At 42.5% G+C, this 18,158-nt stretch overlaps 1 protein-coding gene across 3 annotated transcripts; it reads left to right on the top strand.

Annotated features, from left to right (window-relative positions):
* Nucleotides 1–1,698: 1,698 nt before the first annotated feature.
* On the top strand, nucleotides 1,699–15,439 carry SNRNP48 (small nuclear ribonucleoprotein U11/U12 subunit 48). Of its 3 annotated transcripts, none has more exons than XM_053249161.1 (9): nucleotides 1,699–2,040; nucleotides 3,982–4,095; nucleotides 5,776–5,836; nucleotides 6,926–6,991; nucleotides 8,899–9,087; nucleotides 9,685–9,806; nucleotides 10,749–10,870; nucleotides 13,586–13,744; nucleotides 15,251–15,439. In XM_053249161.1, exons 1-9 carry the CDS (start codon nucleotides 1,966–1,968, stop codon nucleotides 15,288–15,290), a joined length of 948 nt encoding a protein of 315 aa, XP_053105136.1. In that variant the 5' UTR covers nucleotides 1,699–1,965; the 3' UTR covers nucleotides 15,291–15,439. The 3 variants fall into 3 exon arrangements, with proteins under 3 accessions (XP_053105136.1, XP_053105137.1, XP_053105134.1); XM_053249162.1 differs by lacking the exon at nucleotides 1,699–2,040 and adding an exon at nucleotides 2,150–2,302; XM_053249159.1 differs by lacking the exon at nucleotides 1,699–2,040 and adding an exon at nucleotides 2,351–2,416.
* Nucleotides 15,440–18,158: the final 2,719 nt, after the last annotated feature.

Below are 18,158 nucleotides of genomic sequence, written 5' to 3'. Positions count from 1 at the left end.
TTCCTGGAGCGTGCTGTGAAGCCACTCTTAGACTAATTAACCAGGCTTTACTGCTATAGGTCTAGTCAGATTATAGAACGCGGTTATAGCAAACTGGTATAGGACCAGCTAGGCCCTGTCCAGTTTTTCAAGCCCCTATTGGTTCCTAAAGAGCAGCAGTAGCATGGGTGTTGCTGCCAGGCCATCAACTATATCTGCCTGGCAGCTGCCTTGGTGGCACAGGGAATAAGACACCTTCCCCCTATTTTGCCTGATTCAAGACTGGACCCCCTTCAAGCTTCCGCCAGCATTTTTTCGTATACAGTACTAACTTCACCAGCTTTCTATCTTATGATGCCAGTAAAGTGAAAATGCAATGAAAACTAGAATACATACTGATCAAAGCAGCAAAGAAGTGATGAGGTAAGACCCAAAACATACAACATATGATCTGCAGCCAGCTATTTCCATCTGGTCTTGTTTTAGGTGGTGCGCAGTTTAGAAAATCCCTGCCATCGTTGCAAAAACCAGGAGGGGAAGTCCAGCTCAAGCACATTTCCTGGAAGTGAACTGCAAATAGGAAAGTACACTTTTCTTCAGAGTGTACTAAACAGAATCTCCCTCTGATTAGTTACAACTCTGGAAAATAAGAATTTTGACTGGTGGCTGTAAAAGGAACGTTTGTCCTGCAAATCCAAAGGTCAGCCCTGATTTCAAGAGTTTTACCTATTAAACTGGACACAGAACGAAGTGAAAAGCTTTTAAAAAGGAAATGTGAGGAAAAACTAGAGTGTATACAACAAAGAATGGCAGTGAAAAGGTGCATGAGAATGCACACAGGAAAATAAGAGCCGAGAGCATGTGTGAATGATACACATAATTCTGATAGCAAGAACTACATGCAAAATTCAGAGGCTCTGAAAAAGAAGCTGCAGGGGCAAGTGTATGCCAAAGTCTTGTATGAATGCTTGTTCTATCATGAGAAGTTTTAAAATGAAGAAATGTAAAAAAAATATCAGGCAGCTATGCTTTCTGTGTGCACGCACATGTGTTTTACAGGATCTATCATGTGGCTTTTATTTAGCCAATTGTAATCTAACAAACAAAAAAGAGTCAATTTTAATAAACTGTCAGCGTATGCATAAAGTGATGCATACAAATTTATTGTAGTTTAGGAAGGGTGACTTTATCTCGCCTCAGAAGTCAGGAGAAAAGCTTTAAAATCTTCTCGCTGTACACAGGATGACTTTATGGGTTTTAGATTCTCAATGATAAAGTAAAACTGGGGGTGGCAGACAGAGGGAAAACTTGAGGGATAACATTTAATTTTATTAGAGGTGCTGGTTGGAAATACTTTGGGGGGGAGATATGGCGAGCGGAGGAGCTCAGTAAAACAGGGAGGGGCTGGGTGACTCTGCAGATGCTTTAGGACAGGATCTGCAGTCCTGTGGGAAACCTGCTTTTACCCGAGATATTTGATTGCTCTGCCACAAGCAAAACCATGAAGGGCCGGTTTCAAACCCCGGGAGCGAGACCGAAAAAACGACTCTGATCTGAGTCTGACATTACGCTTTCTTAAACGTTTTGCATGATGAGCGGTAAAAGATTAAGATTCATTCTGAAAGCGTATTGCCGCAGAAGCCGCATTCCGCCAACAGAGGGCGCCCTGGCCTTTCTCGACTCGTCGTCTCTCTCAGCTCGCACTCTCTTTGGCCCTACAGGAGGGAGAGCGGATATCGCGAGACTTCACGCCAGCTTATTGTAGCTGCCGCCTATTCAAAAACACCAACTTCTTCTATCGAGCTAAAGTTGTTTGAAGTCTCCGTGATCGTCCCCTAGTAGTTTTCGCTCTGTTACTGCACTGAGTCCGTGAAGGAAGGGATGAAGCTAGGACGTGGTGGTTTTGCCAGAAGCGAAGATGGCGTCGTTTCGCCCTGAAGCCCGACCGCTTCAGCTCGACCGGAAGTGAGGCCGCCGCGACTAAGCATGGCTGCCGGCACAGGGGGGCTCCCCGCGAGCCAGCGGCCTCCTCCCTCGGCCGCGGTGTGGTTTGGCAGCCCCGTAAGTCTTTCGCCGTCGAGGAGCCCCTCCTCGTCTGCCTCCTCAGAGCGTCCCTCCCGCTCGCCCCTCTTCTTCTGCAGGAGGCGGCGCGGCACTGACTGGGGTGAAAAACTAGGGGGGCGATGGGAGGCGTGGCTGCCTCTGCTGCTTCTCCTGCCTTCGGGCGGAGGGGGTTGAATTGCAGCCGCTGCCGCTTTTCTCGTCGCCTGCTGCCCTCCGCTGTCTCTTGTTCACCTGCCAACCTGTTCTCTTCTACACACCTGTAAGACATATATAGTTCTTATATATGTCTTATATTCCCGTTGGAACCACCCATTTCCGGATAATGGCTAAATGTCTTGTTTTCTTTGCTCCGAGTTCTATAACTTTTATTAAGGTATCGGCGTCCTAGCTGCCCTCTGCATCCCTCGCTCAGTCAGCATCTGTCTGGCCATTCCCCTTTGCACTCCGCTGGCCACTTCTTGTGCTGCTGTGTTGGGATGGGATAATCTTTCACGCCCATGCTGACAGCCTTACTGGAGCTCCTCTCTGAAACAAAGCTGTAGCCTTATTCACGTGTTATGTGCGGTGTTCCCTCTAACAGGGATTCCCAGATGATGTTGACTACAACTCCCATAATCCACAGATAAAGGTTTTTGCACCTTGGGATGCTGGGAGTTGTAGTCAACAACATCTTGGAATCCCTGTTAGAGGGAACTTTGGTTATGTTCGCTTGTACATGTTTACAGTACAGATTGCAAGTACAGTTTATTCACAAGTTAAATTGAAAGCAGGTGCAGCAATACACTTCCGGTCTGTACCATGCATTTGAGGGTTCACTTTTAAAATGAATGCAGGTATGGATATTCACATCAAAACCTGCAGCCATCTGAACACAGATGCAACGTAATTTCTGAATAGGGCTTATCTTAAGCCCTATTCAAACATCATGTGAGTATAAGTGTTTGTACACATGTCTGTACATGTTTTTTGTATGAATGGCTGTACGTGTGTTCATTTTAAAAGTGAACCTGGGAACAGCCCCCCTCAAATGCACAGTTCAAATAAGAAGTGTGCTACTGTATGTGCACTGAATACCTGTATGTGCGTATGATGTGTTTAGGAAACCAAAGAAACTCTATGTTTGCCCAGAAGACCTCATTCTAACTTAAAGTAACCGCAGCCCAGCTCAGGGACATCACTGCCTCTCATGATTAATGTCATTATCTCTCTCTCCAGCTAAATTGTATCTATGAAACTTGCTGAGACAGCTAAGCTTCCCACTGTAAGAAAACAGGATTTAACCAAATAAGGAGTAATACCAGATGAACAATGAATCATTCGCATGCATACTAGATACTTAGACCACCATTTTATTGCCATGTATACTATGTCTAGGGTGTCAGCATCATTTAGATTGTATAAATGTAAAATGCACCTGTAACCAAACTGTAATCTGTTTGAGAGCGTGAGTCTATTGATTACCTATTGCTGACTGCAGAGCAATAAACCTCAATTAATAATTCCCAATCCTTGTGTCTGACTGTGTATGAATGGCTGTACGTGTGTTCATTTTAAAACCTGGGAACAGCCCCCCTCAAATGCACAGTTCAAATAAGAAGTGTGCTACTATGTGCACTGAATACCTGTATGTGCGTACAGATCTGTATGCAAATTGTATGTGTGTCAGTAATAGCCCTGCGAACATGGCTTTAGATGCTGGGTAATCTGGTGAAAGGAACTAATGACTCCTTTCCCCTAATGTTTTGTTTCATCTAGGAGATTCCTTTCCTGTCTCAGGGCTGCTGTTTTGGAGCCAATGAGTGACTCCTTTTGTCTACAAGCTTTAATATCATACTGAAGAGAGAAAAGAGACTGTTTCTATCATCAAATCTGTCCACTATTCTGAAAGAGTGTTGCCACTGTGTTTTGAAATGAAAGTGCTTTGTGCTTTCTCCCCAGTGTGATAAAGTGACATGTCCATATGATGCTAACCATCAAATGCCTAAATCGTCCCTGGAAAAACATATTGTGTCCTGTAGGCTGAGGAAACTAGAGTACTCCAAAGATGAGGAGGTAATACTTTTGTATATTTTTGTTTTCCTTTTAGGTTATTTACATTGGGCAGGATTCAGCGTAAGTTAGTCATGACTAAGCCCCATTCAGAGAAATTGGACTTAAATTAGTTATGACTAATGTGGCTCTTTTATTTCAGTGATATGTAGTCTGGGTGCTGCTCATTGTGAGAATGGGAATGTTTTAACTTCTGCTGAAAACACAAGTAAAATTATATTTAGGTTATTTTTAAAAAAACAGGTTGAAGAAAATGAACTTTTAAATTCAAATCATTTCTTAAAATTCTATTTTAGTGTTCCTTAATAATGTAATTTAAAATTAAATCTGACGTTAATACACACCTGTTAGAGCCTGCACTTGTCTCTTAAAATAATTAATACTAATCAAAAACATTGAGTTAAAATGCTATATAAAAAGGAACTATGGGAGAAAATATTGTAGGCGTCTTACTTGACTGAGAAGCTGGCAAATGAGTGCGGGCAATAAGATCCAGGAGAGATGCCCTCCCTGCCAAAATCACCCAAGAAGCTCATTTGAGTGATCTTATACTCCTTATTTCATGCCCTCTGGCTACCTGAGCACTGCAGTTCTCAAATTATATTTGATTACTCTACCAGCCAAACAGCAGGAATACTCACTTTCCATCTCATTAAGAGAGACTATTTTGTTTAGTAACTACCAGCTTTCACTTTTAGAAAAGTTCTGGAAACTTGCAGCCTGATTCTATGCATATTTACTTGGAAGGAAGCTATACAGGGCTCATTAGAACTTCCCAAATAGGTGTGCAAAAGATTGCAGTCGTAGTCCTCAAGTAAAGAAGCTTGCTTTGCATCCTTTCATATGTACAGAGAGAACCAAAACAGAAATCTCTTTCAAATCAGATATAATTCTGCAATGCTAAATGCATATGGGTTGCATGACTTGGATTATGCTCCTGTGTATAAAGGCTCTATTTAGTTGTTAAACCAATACATTTTAATTGTTATAACAGCTAGTTAGTATGCAGCTTGTTCAGGAAATATATGCATTTCAGAATGGAAAATGTGTATTAAATTGGTCTTATTTGCTTTGTGAATTTTAAATCATGTTTTAAATTGTTATACATTTATTTATTTATTTATATTGTTAGATTTATATACCGTCTTTCGTTAAAAACAACCCCAAGGCGGTTTACAAAAGTTTACATAATAAAAATGAATTAAAAGTATTTAACTAAAAATATAAAACATTAAGTTACTCAAATTTACTCTGCTTCTAAATTATTAAGTCTAGTTTATCAACGTACAAAGTAAAAACTGAATTAGCCACATTGTTTTATGTCTTTGGAATTTCTGTACAGCTCATTGCAGATCTCCACAACAGCTTAAGCTTATGTAGTGGAGGAAGATGGAATACTCTGTCTGACCAGGGAGACCCGAGTTCAAATCCCAATTCAGCCATAATACTTGCTGGGTGACTCTGGGCCGGTCACTTTTCTCTCAGCCTAACCTACTTCATAGAGTTGTTGTGAGGAGAACTTTAAGTATGTAGTACACCCTTTTGGGCTCCTTGGAGGAAGAGCAGAATATAACTGTTAGATAGATAGATAGATAGATAGATAGATAGATAAAAAATAAAATAAAAATTAGTGATGCTGATCTTTACCAAATGACTTGATTTTTGATATATATTGTCTTTCAGGCTGAAATGTATGACTCTACCTTTTTCTATGAGAAGACAAAAATACCTACTGTTCTAATGGGTGAGTGTGAATGTATTAATGAATATAAAGTAGGACTGTGCGCGTTGGTAAAAGTCAGAGTCCTGTTTTGGAATTCGCAGCCCCCACCACAAGGAGTCTGGTGCCTTATGGGGCAGCTGTGCCAGGGTAGGAGGGGGTGGCGGGGGCTCCCAGCACTGGCACGGTGAGAGCTGGGTGGCTGCGGTGCTGCTGGGAAATGCACAGCAGGAGGGCGGAGAGTGCCAAAGAGAGAGCTGGGAACTTTCACGGGGCAGCTGGGAGACACAGAGATGCCTGGGCTCAGTTTTACCTGAGCTTCGAGGAGGAATTCTCTGAGAAAATCTTTCTCTCGGAATTTCTGATCTTGGAATGTTAATGGCTGTTCCAAAAGCATTGCTTGTCTGTATGGCTGCCATTACAAGTTGTTATTTGATTGATTTTGATTTGATTTGATTTGTATACCGCCTTTCCAAAATGGCTCAGGGCGGTTTACAAATAAAACATACCACTAAAACAGTAAAGAGCTAAAACAAATTAAAAAACAATATAACAATTAACAATTTAAAAACATTTTAAAACAACAATTAAACAATTACAGTGATTAAAAACCCCGAAATCAGGTTTTGAATTTTAAAATAAACCAGAAATTAAAACCTCCACAATTTAGGAAGCTGAGAAAGCTTGGGTGAAAAGATGGGTTTTCAGGTGTTTTTTGAAAATTGCCAGAGATGGGGAGGATCGTATCTCAGCAGGGAGTGCATTCCACAATCTTGGGGCAGCGACTGAGAAGGCCCGTCTCTGTGTAGCCACCAAACGAGTTGGTGGTAACTGGAGACGGACCTCCTCAGATGACCTCAATGGGCGGAGGGGCTCATAACAGAGAAGACACGCTCTTAGGTATCCAGGGCCTAAGCCATTTAGGGCTTTGTAAGTTATAACTAGCACTTTGTATTTTGTCCAAAAACCTATTGGCAGCCAGTGTAACTCCATCAGTAAAGGAGTAACATGGTCTCTCCAAGATGAATTTAAATCACCATTGTCTTTAAACTTCAAAGTGGGCTAAATACATTAAATACTTTTGACACCCTCCTTTTCTCTTTTTTGCTGCAGACAAGAATTTACAGTTCAGTATTATTAAGCAAGCAACTGCTAAAGAAAGTGAAAGTTATTGTCCAGGTAAGAGGAGATTGTCGGTTTAGCCAGGCTGTCACCAACAACATTCTCCTGGCACAGGAGCTGCACTCGGTGTGTGGAGATTTTGGAGCCCTAGTCATGGTTCCATCTAGTGCCATTGCTTTCTGAGCTGGAAAACGTTCTCATTCAGAGTGCTGACTTGTCCCTCTTATATATCCTCTCAGGACTTCCTTAAATGCTTACATGTTCGAGGTTTAGTCATTCCTTATGTAATACTTCCCTTTAATTTGCAGACAACCTAGTCTATAACCGTGGAGCCAAACCATTATTTTTGCTGACTAAGTTTATATAGCATTCCTTCATGGCTGTTTTGTGTTAATTCTCACCACAAACATGAAAGGTTTATTATCCCTATTTTATGAATGGAGAACTGAGGCTGGGATGTTGTGAATGACCGCTGCCAACCCAGTTGCAAATCATCTCATGTGCACTCTTGCAAACTTATAAGCTGCCTTACAGGGTAGGGGAGAAGTATGTGGGACCTTGGAGAAACATTTTTATTGGAAATCTAAGGTTAAATCCTTGCTTCATTATGGTGCTCCCTGGGCGATCTTGGGCAGTTTACTATCTTTCACCCTAACCTTCATAGGATGATTCTAAAGCTCAGATGCTACTCTGAGCACCTTTAAGAACAGGCAGGACACAAACTTACTAAAAATATATTAGTATTCCGCAGAGATGTAATGCTAAGCTATCATGGTAAATAAATCCTATTTATTTAGGATTTACAGAACAACTAGAGAACTGTCCGTTCTCACAGTACTTATCAGTCACTGATTCTCTCATGTTTGTTTTTGTGATACACTGTTGGTCATCCATTGAGGATTCTTCTGGAGGGGAACAACTTGCAGAGGGAGGGTTAGTGGTCATGGGAGGGGTTAATTTCCCATCCCTTTCTCTGATCCTGCTGTAAAACTGCCCCACTCACCTTTCTGTCAGCAACCATAAAATTGAGACCATGAGCCTGTTCACACAAGCAAGCAAAACTGGGCTAAAGGAGCCCAACCCGGTTTTGCTCACTCGTGTGAACCACCAGGATTGCACCCGATCCCAGTGGCTACACGGCAGCAAACATGCCTATGTAGCCTCCAGCTTAAATTAGGTTACGGGAGCGAGTTCTTCCTTATCATCATTTTTTGATCGTGTCTCTGGCAGACTCGGGGGAGGGGTGCCCCCAGTAATGCACCATGCACTCACGCGGTACGTTATTGGGGCTCCGGGGGGGGGTGTGCGCGCGCCATGAGCGCACCACAGGATTGCTGCTGCGATCCGCCTGCCCAGGGAAAGGTAAGCAATCATCTGCGGGGTCAGGCAAACCCACTCTCGCCGCAGACGAGAGACTGCTTGTGTGAAGTGCCTCAATATGTTTGTTGATATATAGAGATTTACATATCAGGCGGTATAAAAATATGATAAAATAAATAATATAGTTCTGGCCAGAGAGGGAGTGCACTGCAGGAAGTTGTTGGTTTGGTTACTGAGTCATTTCATTTCTCTCTCTCTCCTTAAAGTATGCATCTTAAATTGTGCCTCCTGTCCTCAGTCACTGCTGACCTGACTTGCAGGGAAATTCTTCCTGACTCCAAGTGTGGTAGTTGGTCAGATCCTGGGCAAAACGTGTCAACTAGCCAAGACATCTGAAGCCACCCCAGAATGGGTCTGCCTAGGTTGGTGAGGGTGGGATAGCAAATGTAGTTTGTGAAACAAACATTTTGCACCACTATGCCCTCCGCCCCTGCTGTCTTTTCCTCGGGATCTAGCACTATAGTAAGGTTTGAGCTTTTGTTAGTAGATTGGAAGGATGAATTTTTAAGAGCTCCTTATGTGTTTTTTGTGCCCCAGTTGTTTGTTTTGATTTTAACAATAGACTCAACTTGTTTTCACACTAGGTGTTTATTCGTCTATGCCTACTGAAGTCCCACAAAACCACAAGCGTTACATCTGTGATCTGACCCAAGCTGACCGCCTTGCTATCTATGATTACATCCTTGTGGAAACAAAGAAACAGAGGTCAAGATCCCAGCTGACTGAAAACGACAGTGATCTCTTCGTAGACTTGGCAGCAAAAGTCAACCAAGGTCTGGGGGGGGAATGTTACAACTGTAGTGTAAAATACATGATATATGAAAATCACAAAACATGTGAAGTGGAATTTGGCACTATCTGCTGAGGCATCATTATTTTATTTTGAATTGAGTTTTTTCTTCCTTCAGTTTTTCTTGTGCATGATGGCACTCTCTGATTAATGACAATATTAAGCCAGCACCACATCTGCATGTGTCTCAAGTCTCCTGGAGAATTTTGGGACTTGAGCACATGCTGCTCTGGGTTGGATTGCAACCAGTGGTCATTGCAATTCAGTACGCATCTAATCACTTTCAGCAAGTACAAGCTGCTTCCAGGTGACCAGGCTTAGTTAGCTTCAGTGTTGAGACAGAGACAGCAAATGTAGCAGCCCACAGCACTTTTCTATGTGTCCCTAGCAAATTAAACAGAGAGTAGATCCATAATCTGAAAAACTGTTACAATTGTGTAGTTGCGGTTGTAGCCATACATTGATCATAAGCAAAATTATTATACACCCAATTGCTTGTATGTTTATAACTGAAGTAAAAGCTGCTGTGTTCTAATGCTGTTTGTTTGTTTGTTTGTTTTTTGCTTCAACACCACCTTAGATGATGGTCAAAAAGGCCCAAAGTCCCATCTTGAAATTCTTGCAGAGATGAGGGATTATAAAAGACGGCGGCAGTCCTACAGAGCTAAGAACGTTCACATAACAAAAAAATCCTATACAGAGGTGAGAATTGGTTTATTTGGGAGAAGTTATTAATTTTTGCAGGACTCAGGGTTGCTTTATTTTAAAAAATTAGCATACAGTTGCTATTTAGATTGGCAAGAACATTTAAATGCTGCTTGCTTCTTCAGGAAGGATTGTAAATAATATTAAATATATTCTAGAAGAATGCTGGGATTTGCCAGTTTCCTTTTCATCTGGGGCAAGCAGCAGATGCCTTCAAAATAAGCACCTGAGTGGCAACATCTCCTCTCTATGAAGCAAGGATACAGCTATGTGCATGCAGTCGTCATAGTGGTGTGCATTAGAGACAACGTATAGTGTGCTCTGTTCTAACTTTAAAGTGTGTGTGGCTCTTTGATACTTGGAGACCACAGTCAACATCCAGACAAAGTCATTATCAAGCCCCGTTAATTTCAGTGGGACTTTAGTTACCAACTTATGCCATTGATTTCAGTGATGTTTAGTTATGACTCCTGGTCTGTGTATAAAAGTACACAACTGTTTTAGCTGTATTGGTTTTGGTCTAAGACCGTAATAAAGAGTGACTGACTGTTATGACTCACTATCTGGATGCTGCCTCATGAGTACTATAGCTGTGTAATGCAGCACAGCAGTTTGTGTAGCTCTTGCTCTGCTGCTAGTCCCAGGTAGGGCAACTGTAGTAGGATAGTGATTCCCCAAATGTTTGCAAGGATGGCTCAGCTGATGTTCTACTGTTAACATGTAGAGAATTGTACTCTTTCATCTTATTTTTCTGATTATCGTAGCCATTTTAATATGGAGTTTCCCCAAAGATAATTCTCATATAGCAGTGATACAGGCTAGGTTACCTTTCAGTACTTCTGTACGAAGGTATCCCATTCCTTCTTGATTTACTGTCCTGCAGGCTTCCCTGTCCAGCTGTTGTTTTGTCTAATTTCAATATCTGCCATGTTTGTCCAGGTGATCCGGGATGTAATCGGGGTGCACATGGAAGAACTTACCACTCATTGGCGGGAGGAGAACAGGAATGCAGAGGCGCAAGAAGATGAAAAATTCTCCTTTTCAGTGATGTCTTCAGGAAGGTAAGAATTAGCACCCCAACATCCTCCCTTTCTGCAGGAACATCAGTGTGTTATGAATAGACATAAACTTCCCACTTTTAGATGGTCTATGAACATGTCTTTATTTGACAGGCATTTTTGTCTGTTGCTGCTTTATTATGTGTAGTCTTATAATTGTTTAATGAAGAAAAAGTTGAATAAAAATGAACAGAAATAGTAACTGTTGAATAATAGCATTACTTTGCAAACTTTACCACTAGCATACTATGCTATTGGACAAATAGAAGTTTGGGTGATGTTGCTTTAGTTGGGTAAAGAAGCTGAATGAAGAGTGCACCTGGTTTAGTTATTGACACACAGAAGCTAAAGCAGAGGCAGAAATTCTAGAGAGCTCTTAAGAACTGTAGGCACAGGCAGCTCTCCCATGAGACCAAGAGAGGTGACAGCCTCAGGGAGCAAATGCAGGCACCCTGCCACAGCCATCACCCCACCTGCTGCGGTCCACTACTTCTGCCACCTCTCTTCTGGCCTCTTTTCCCCTCACCATGCCAGCCCTGCTTCATTAGCCTCACTCTTCCAGGAGACACACTACCCTCCAGCCTATGCCTCTGTTCACTGTTGCAGACAGCATGCATCTAGCTTTGCATGACCAGCTGTCTCTCATCACTACGACCACCCTTGCCCCTACAACAGCTCATTTAGTCTCTTACCAGCACTGCACTTGTCCGCTCTGTCGCCTCCATTTCGGGAAGAGATGAAGTGGGTGAGTTTGGGATCCAACTGAGAGAGGCAGGGAGAGCCAGGGTTGAAGCTAGCTCCTGGACATAAAGTTTGGGAAGGGGCACAAAGAATGCTACTGGTAATGGGACTGGGAGGCACAGGGGTTGCAAAGACCTAGATCAGCTTTATTGGGGAGAGAAAAGATCCAAAACTTGAAACGGGATTAGAGACCCATCTAGATCCCAGTTCCTGCAGAGCATAAAGACTGGAATTATGAGGATCCAGGTCCAGAAAAGCAGAAAGGGGTGGAATTAGCTACAAGGATCTAGGTACACTTTCAGGAGGGAGGGGGAGGCATCTTAGGGGCAGGAAAATACAAATTATTCCTTCTAGAAGAAATGCACATTCCGGTGTACACTACAGTAAAACAACTGCTCCACACTTGTAGGCCTATCTTGAGAATACACTGCTTTGCTTTCCTCCCACTGTGTTTCCTAAAGTTATCACAACTGCAGGGTCCAGGCCAGAGCTGCACAACTTCAGCCTTCCATTTGTTTTTGGACTACAGCTCCCATCATGGCAAGTAGTAAGGGATGATGGTAACCCAACATCTGCAGGAAGGCCAAAGTTGTGCAGCCCAAGTGTAGAGATCATCCACCTCTCCCCTAAAGAGTTAACCAGAAGTGAACCCTGTCCTGACTGACAGGCTGGTGAACTCCAGAGCTCAGCCAGTCAGCACACCAGGTGGATGGGATCTAGAGAGCCATTTAGAGGAAGAGAAGAGTTCTTTGTTAGAAGCAAGCTGGGAGTGCAGAGAGGAGGACATGTGGCCCTGAGAACTGGCTGCAGGAGAATGTCCCATCTGCAGGTCCTGGGAAGCCAGTAGGGCAGGCAGCTTGAATTCTCATCCAGGATTTGGTAAGTTCAAGACAAAGGAAGCCAGGATTTTGGCCTCAGGAAGTTTAGTATAGGGAAAGTTTGTTTAGTCAGATTTTGAGTTAGACTTTCTGTTTCTTTTGTGTGTGCTTTATATATCCCTGATACTGGTCTATTATTGTTTATCTTGCACATGGAAGATTTTTGTACTTTTTCAGTAGCAAAAGAGAGTTTTTCCTGGAAATTCCAACCCAAGCCCAGGGAAGTTCAAGCTTTGTAATAGAGGGGTGGGGAGGGGGTGGTAGCCATTTTTGAACCTACCAGAAATACAGAAGAGTTTTAGGAGTAGCCTTTGCCAGATAGCTCAGCAGGGATGATTCAGCATTTCTTTCCCTCACGTAAGCTTGCTCTGAGACAAAGGCTATAATCCGCTACACCAAGGCTATGCTTCTCCAGGCAGAGTGTTGGAATCTGCAACTAACTGTGGGCAGAAAAGAACTCAAGGCAAGGGAAAGAAGGCAGGAAGCTTGGCATTGAGAATAGCAGCGAAGGCAGAACACGGGCCAGTTCTGAAGACAAGATTGAGGTGTTTTGCAGCCCAAACAAGGAAGCTTGCAAAAACCAGCAAGTTAGAGCTCAAAGATGACCCCAGGGAAGCCAAGGAAGAAAATGCTCATGACCACTTTTCCATTTCAGGAGGAGACAAAGCAGACAATCTTGGTGCTGAAGAGGCAGCAGGAGAGAGCAAACAAGTTGGTGCTGGAGCAGCAGCTGCTGCTGCAGCAACAGCAATGAGAAGCAAATGGGCAGGTGAAGCTAGATACACACTGCCTGCTGTAGCAGACAGTGATGTGGGCTGGAGCATGCCCTAAAAGTGTGACGATGGCAAAGGGGAAGAGGGGTGCTGTCAGGTCCAGGAGGTGGAGAGGCATATGCACCTTAGCTGAAGCAGTAGTGGGCACTGAGCCATCTCTAGCTTGATGCAATTCAAAGGGAGACTGAAACACTTCAGGCTGTGGTGGTGAAATCCCTAGAGTGTGTGGCTTGTCTTGCTTGCTTGAGTTTTATGGAATGTGTACTCTGCAGTCTTATTTTAAAAATCTGCTTCCTTGTTGGATTAAAAGCACTCTCTCTCTCTAGACGGGAAGAACAGAGGTCTGCATCAGCTGACTCAAGACAATCTTGTGGAAGTTCAAAGGATGCTGATCATACTAGACACAGGAAGGATTCCAGCAGAAGTCCAGGCAAGCAAAAAAGAAGCCGGGAAAGAGACAAGGATTCCCGAAGGAAAAGAGATAGGTAAATTCTTTGGTTTTTGATCTTTGGTAAGTGATTATGGATTTTATGCCACGCTGTTCAATAATGGTAAGAAACTGTATAGAGGTTCAAGTGAAAATGTGAGGGAGTGGCTGGTCTAAAAATAACACAATTATGCTTCTTAAGACTTTGCTAAATAGTTGGTTCAGTATTAATCCAAAATAAAGCATTTCATTTTTTCTGAACTACTGCTGTTTTCTTTCATTCAGTTACTATGGTATCTAAGAGTTAGTATTGTATCTAATATCACTCCGGATGTTTGGGTCAAATTAGGCCTCAGTTAAAAACTTTCTGGAGGTATTTAAACTGTATACAATTTTTCTCATGCACTCTGCCTAGATTGGTAATTCCTTGACTTAAAATGTTTTGTCAATATAAAGTAGCTATTGTGTTAGATGAGTTTATTCCTCCCCCACTTCCCTCATTCACTTTAACTGGATCTTTTATTTATTTATTTTATATATATATATATATATATATATATATATATATATATATATATATATATATATATATATATATGGAGTCATCTCTGACCCCAAATGCATAGAAATGTTAAGAAATCCTTCTTGGACTAACCATAGTTTTAATAGCATTGCTTCCAACATGGCCTTGAGCATGTTGTTTGAATGCAAGATTTATATGAAGCTATAAAACCAGAATGACTGGTTTGATTTTGCAGTAATTGGTACTATAACTCAGTTGCAAGATTGGAGTTTAAATTTACAACTGAATGTTGTATATTTATGTTTAAGGACCTCTGATTCTTCAAAATTTTCAAAAGCCTTTCTTGCCACTTCCAGTGCTTTGGCACACTATACACCCTTTTTTACATAACATAATATGCATTACATTTACATTACATAATATGCTAAATCATTGTAAACCGCTTAGAGAGCTCTGGCTATAGAGCAGTATATAAATGTAAGTGCTATTGCTATAACAAACAAAACCATGTATTCCATACACAATGCAATAGTATGGAATGCTAAGGCAGTGTGTAGAATTGAACTAATTTTTATGAGCCTCTTCCAAACACACACACACACACACCCAAACAACCTTTTTGTAGGGAAGGACAGGAAGAATTTTATTAGTAATGTTACTTTGTAGAGCATCGTATATGTCTGAATGCCAAATTACATATTAGGTTGGAGATCTGCAATGTGATTTAAAACAAAAAACAGATAGGCGGCAGGGTTATTTCACAGCTCTCTTGCTAATCAATAATCTTCCCCCTCCCGCCCTGCTTACTGTTTGCCCTATAGTATGACAAGGATACAGTGCTTTCCCTCACAAGGCAAAGAGCAGCTGGGAAGGGGGTTGATTTGATTGGGGAAAATAGTGAGAAGTATTGAAACCCCTTTCTGCCCATGTGCTGCAATCCAATTAAAAAAAGACCTTCCATGAAATGAGGGATCTGAAGGAAAAGCAGATCAATCTGTCAGCATACAAGTCTTGCATAATGGTGTGACTAATTTATTTCAGAGATGAAGACAAGCATCATAGTCACAAAAGAAGAAAATAGAAATACAAGTACGTGGACAATATCAGGATCAGAAGTTGAGCTGTATCTGCTTCATTCCAGCAATATTACTTTGCAGCTGTGCCAACAATGACAACCAGGCTGGGCTATGGCAATTATTTTATCACTTAATAAATGTCATCTAAAACGTCTCCTCAGAGGGAAAATGGATGCAAGGGTCCTAGGTCAGATAGGCAGACCAGACTCGCTAAGCTGTTAACAGAATTAGCAGCAGCACAATTCCTTTCATTGCCCCACAAATACAATGTAGCAGTAAAGGAGAAGACGGCTCAATAGCTATGCACTGACTTGTATTGATCAATGGAAATGGGATGACTCAGGGTTAATTCCAGTTTGTGTTTCTGCACATTGTTCTCTGTGGATGGTGGCAACCTTACAAACTAATTAGTGATCTTACGTCAGAGTGAGTTAGCTTTAGCATCTGTCAAAGACAGAGACTTTCTGGCCTATTCTGCCTGTTTGTGGTGGTGGTTTGAATAAAGTTAGCAAAGGAAAGAGAGATCAGATAGTTCTGTGGGAAAGCTGTCCCTGGCAGGGCCCCTATTCTGTGCTGTGTAGTTCCACCTGCAGTTAATTCAGAAATGTTAAGAGAGACCCTCCATGAATCCCTGCCACTTGACCTGTAGCTCCAGCTATTTGAGTTTTTTAAAACACACATGCAAAGAACTGTAGTCTATTGGCTTAACTGTGCACAAACAAAAACACTGCAATATATAAATAGAAGGAAAGAAAATAATTAGAAAACCAAGCTAAATAAACTTTATAAAAAGACATTTCACTGGGCTGGAACAAACAGGCAATGTAAAATGTATGCGACTAAAACCAAATGCCTCACAGGAAAATAAAGTTAACAGCCACTGGTCATGAGAAAGATGGTAACTTTTATTTCATACTGACTGGCTTTCCATAGTAAATATACTAAGTATGACCACATCTTGTTCAGGAGATAACTGTGCTGTTTAGTTTTATATATGATGAAATGAACAACTACCATCTTACATTGTATGTAAGATGCATACAAGCCTATTAAGGGGAAAAGAAAAAGTAGTTTTGCTAAGAACTAATCTGCCTACTTTCCTTTCACTATCTCTACAACTGGACTAAATTTGGTCCAGATTGATTAGGCAGTTCACAAATTAGTCTACTTGAATTGGAGTGGATGACATCATCACAAATTATGCCACTGAGGTGTCCCTATGTGTCACTCACTGCAACTATACCAAATCTGTTTCAAATCAGACAGTCCACAAGTTAGCCCACTTGCACCTCAAACATTCACGTATCCACCATCTTGAATCAGAGTGGATGACATCATCACAAACAATGCCGTTGAGGTGTCCCTACTACTGTACCCAGTTTGGTTCATTTTGGTCCCGATATTGCAAAGTTGATAGGGGGATGCATGCGCGCACACAACGCTGGGTGATCTCATAAGCTTACTTTCCTTAAGGAAAGTAGTCTAAAAAGTGGAAAGACAAATAATTTGAAAACCTGTCCTAACCTACTCTAGTAGTCCAGAGAAGGTTCTGAGGGCACATAATACTGTTAAAGTTGAAAGCTAAGTTGGGACTCAATCTGATCACTGTCCTAAAATTAAAGAGCAAATGCCTGGCAAAACAGGTGGGTCTTAAGAAGGGCCTGAAAAGCAGCCAGGGAGGGGGCTGAATGAGGGGGGGGGGTGAGAGAAGAGTGTTCCAAAGAAGAGGGGCGGCCACAGAAAAGGTCTTCCAACAGGCCAAGGCACCACACACTACATACACCAGGGCCTGGGACACTGACCAGCTGAGAAGACCTTACAGGCCAGGATACAACTGACCAAGAGAGGCAATCCTGGAGATACACAGGTGCTAAGCCCATAAGGGTTTTGTAGGTCAGAACCAGCACTTTGAATTGGACCTGGAAGCAAACAGGCAACCAGTGCAATGACCGTAAAAGAGGTGTGACACTATCGAATCTATGGCCACCCATAAGGAGGCAGGCCGCTGCATTCTGGACTAGTTGAAGCTTCCGAATTGTTTTCAAAGGCAATCCTAGGTAGAGTGCATTACAGTAATCCAACCAAGAGATAACAAAGGCATGAGTCACTGTTGCCAGGGCCTGCCGGTCAAGAAAAGGCCATAACTGGTGAACCAACCGAAGCTGGGCAAAGGCACCCCTGGCCACAGCCTCCACCTGCTGTTCAAGCAAGAACTGCAAGTCCAGGAGGACCTCGGATCAAAACCATCTCTCTCAAGAGAAGCTAAACCCCATCAAGAGATAAGCTCACAAACGGCAATTGGCCAGATTGCAAACTGAACAAGAGCAACTTGGTCTTGGAGGGATTAAGCCTGACCTTGTTTGGGCCCATCTCGGTCCTAACAGCCTCTAGGCACTGAGCCAGCACATGGAGGGCATCACTTGTTTGGTCAGGGGTAGAGATATAAAGCTGAGTATCATCAGCATATTGATGAAAACTTACCCCAAATCAATGGCTGAGCAGGCCCAGTGGATTCATGTAGATGTTAAAGAGAATGGGAGCAAGGACCAAGCCCTGTAGAACTCCACAAGAAAGGGGCCAGGGCACACCCCTAATCAACACTGATTGAGATACATTGGAACCACTGAAGAACAGTGTCCCCAAGGCCCAGCCCACTTAAGCGCTCCAGAAGAATAGCATGATTGATGGTATCGAAGGCCGCTGAGAGATCAAGAAGAACCAAGAGAGGTGTGCTTCCCACATCAAGGTTATGACACAGATCATCCAACAGGGCGACCAATGCCGTTCAGTGCTGTGCTGTGGCCTAAAACCTGACTGGCAAGGATCCAGGAAATCCGTTTCCTCCAGGACCCTCATCAACTGAGCACACACCA

This window comes from Hemicordylus capensis, chromosome 4, assembly GCF_027244095.1.
Source record: "Hemicordylus capensis ecotype Gifberg chromosome 4, rHemCap1.1.pri, whole genome shotgun sequence".
Classification (NCBI taxonomy): Eukaryota; Metazoa; Chordata; class Lepidosauria; order Squamata; family Cordylidae; genus Hemicordylus; species Hemicordylus capensis.
This window is presented reverse-complemented; position numbering and strand designations above follow the sequence as displayed.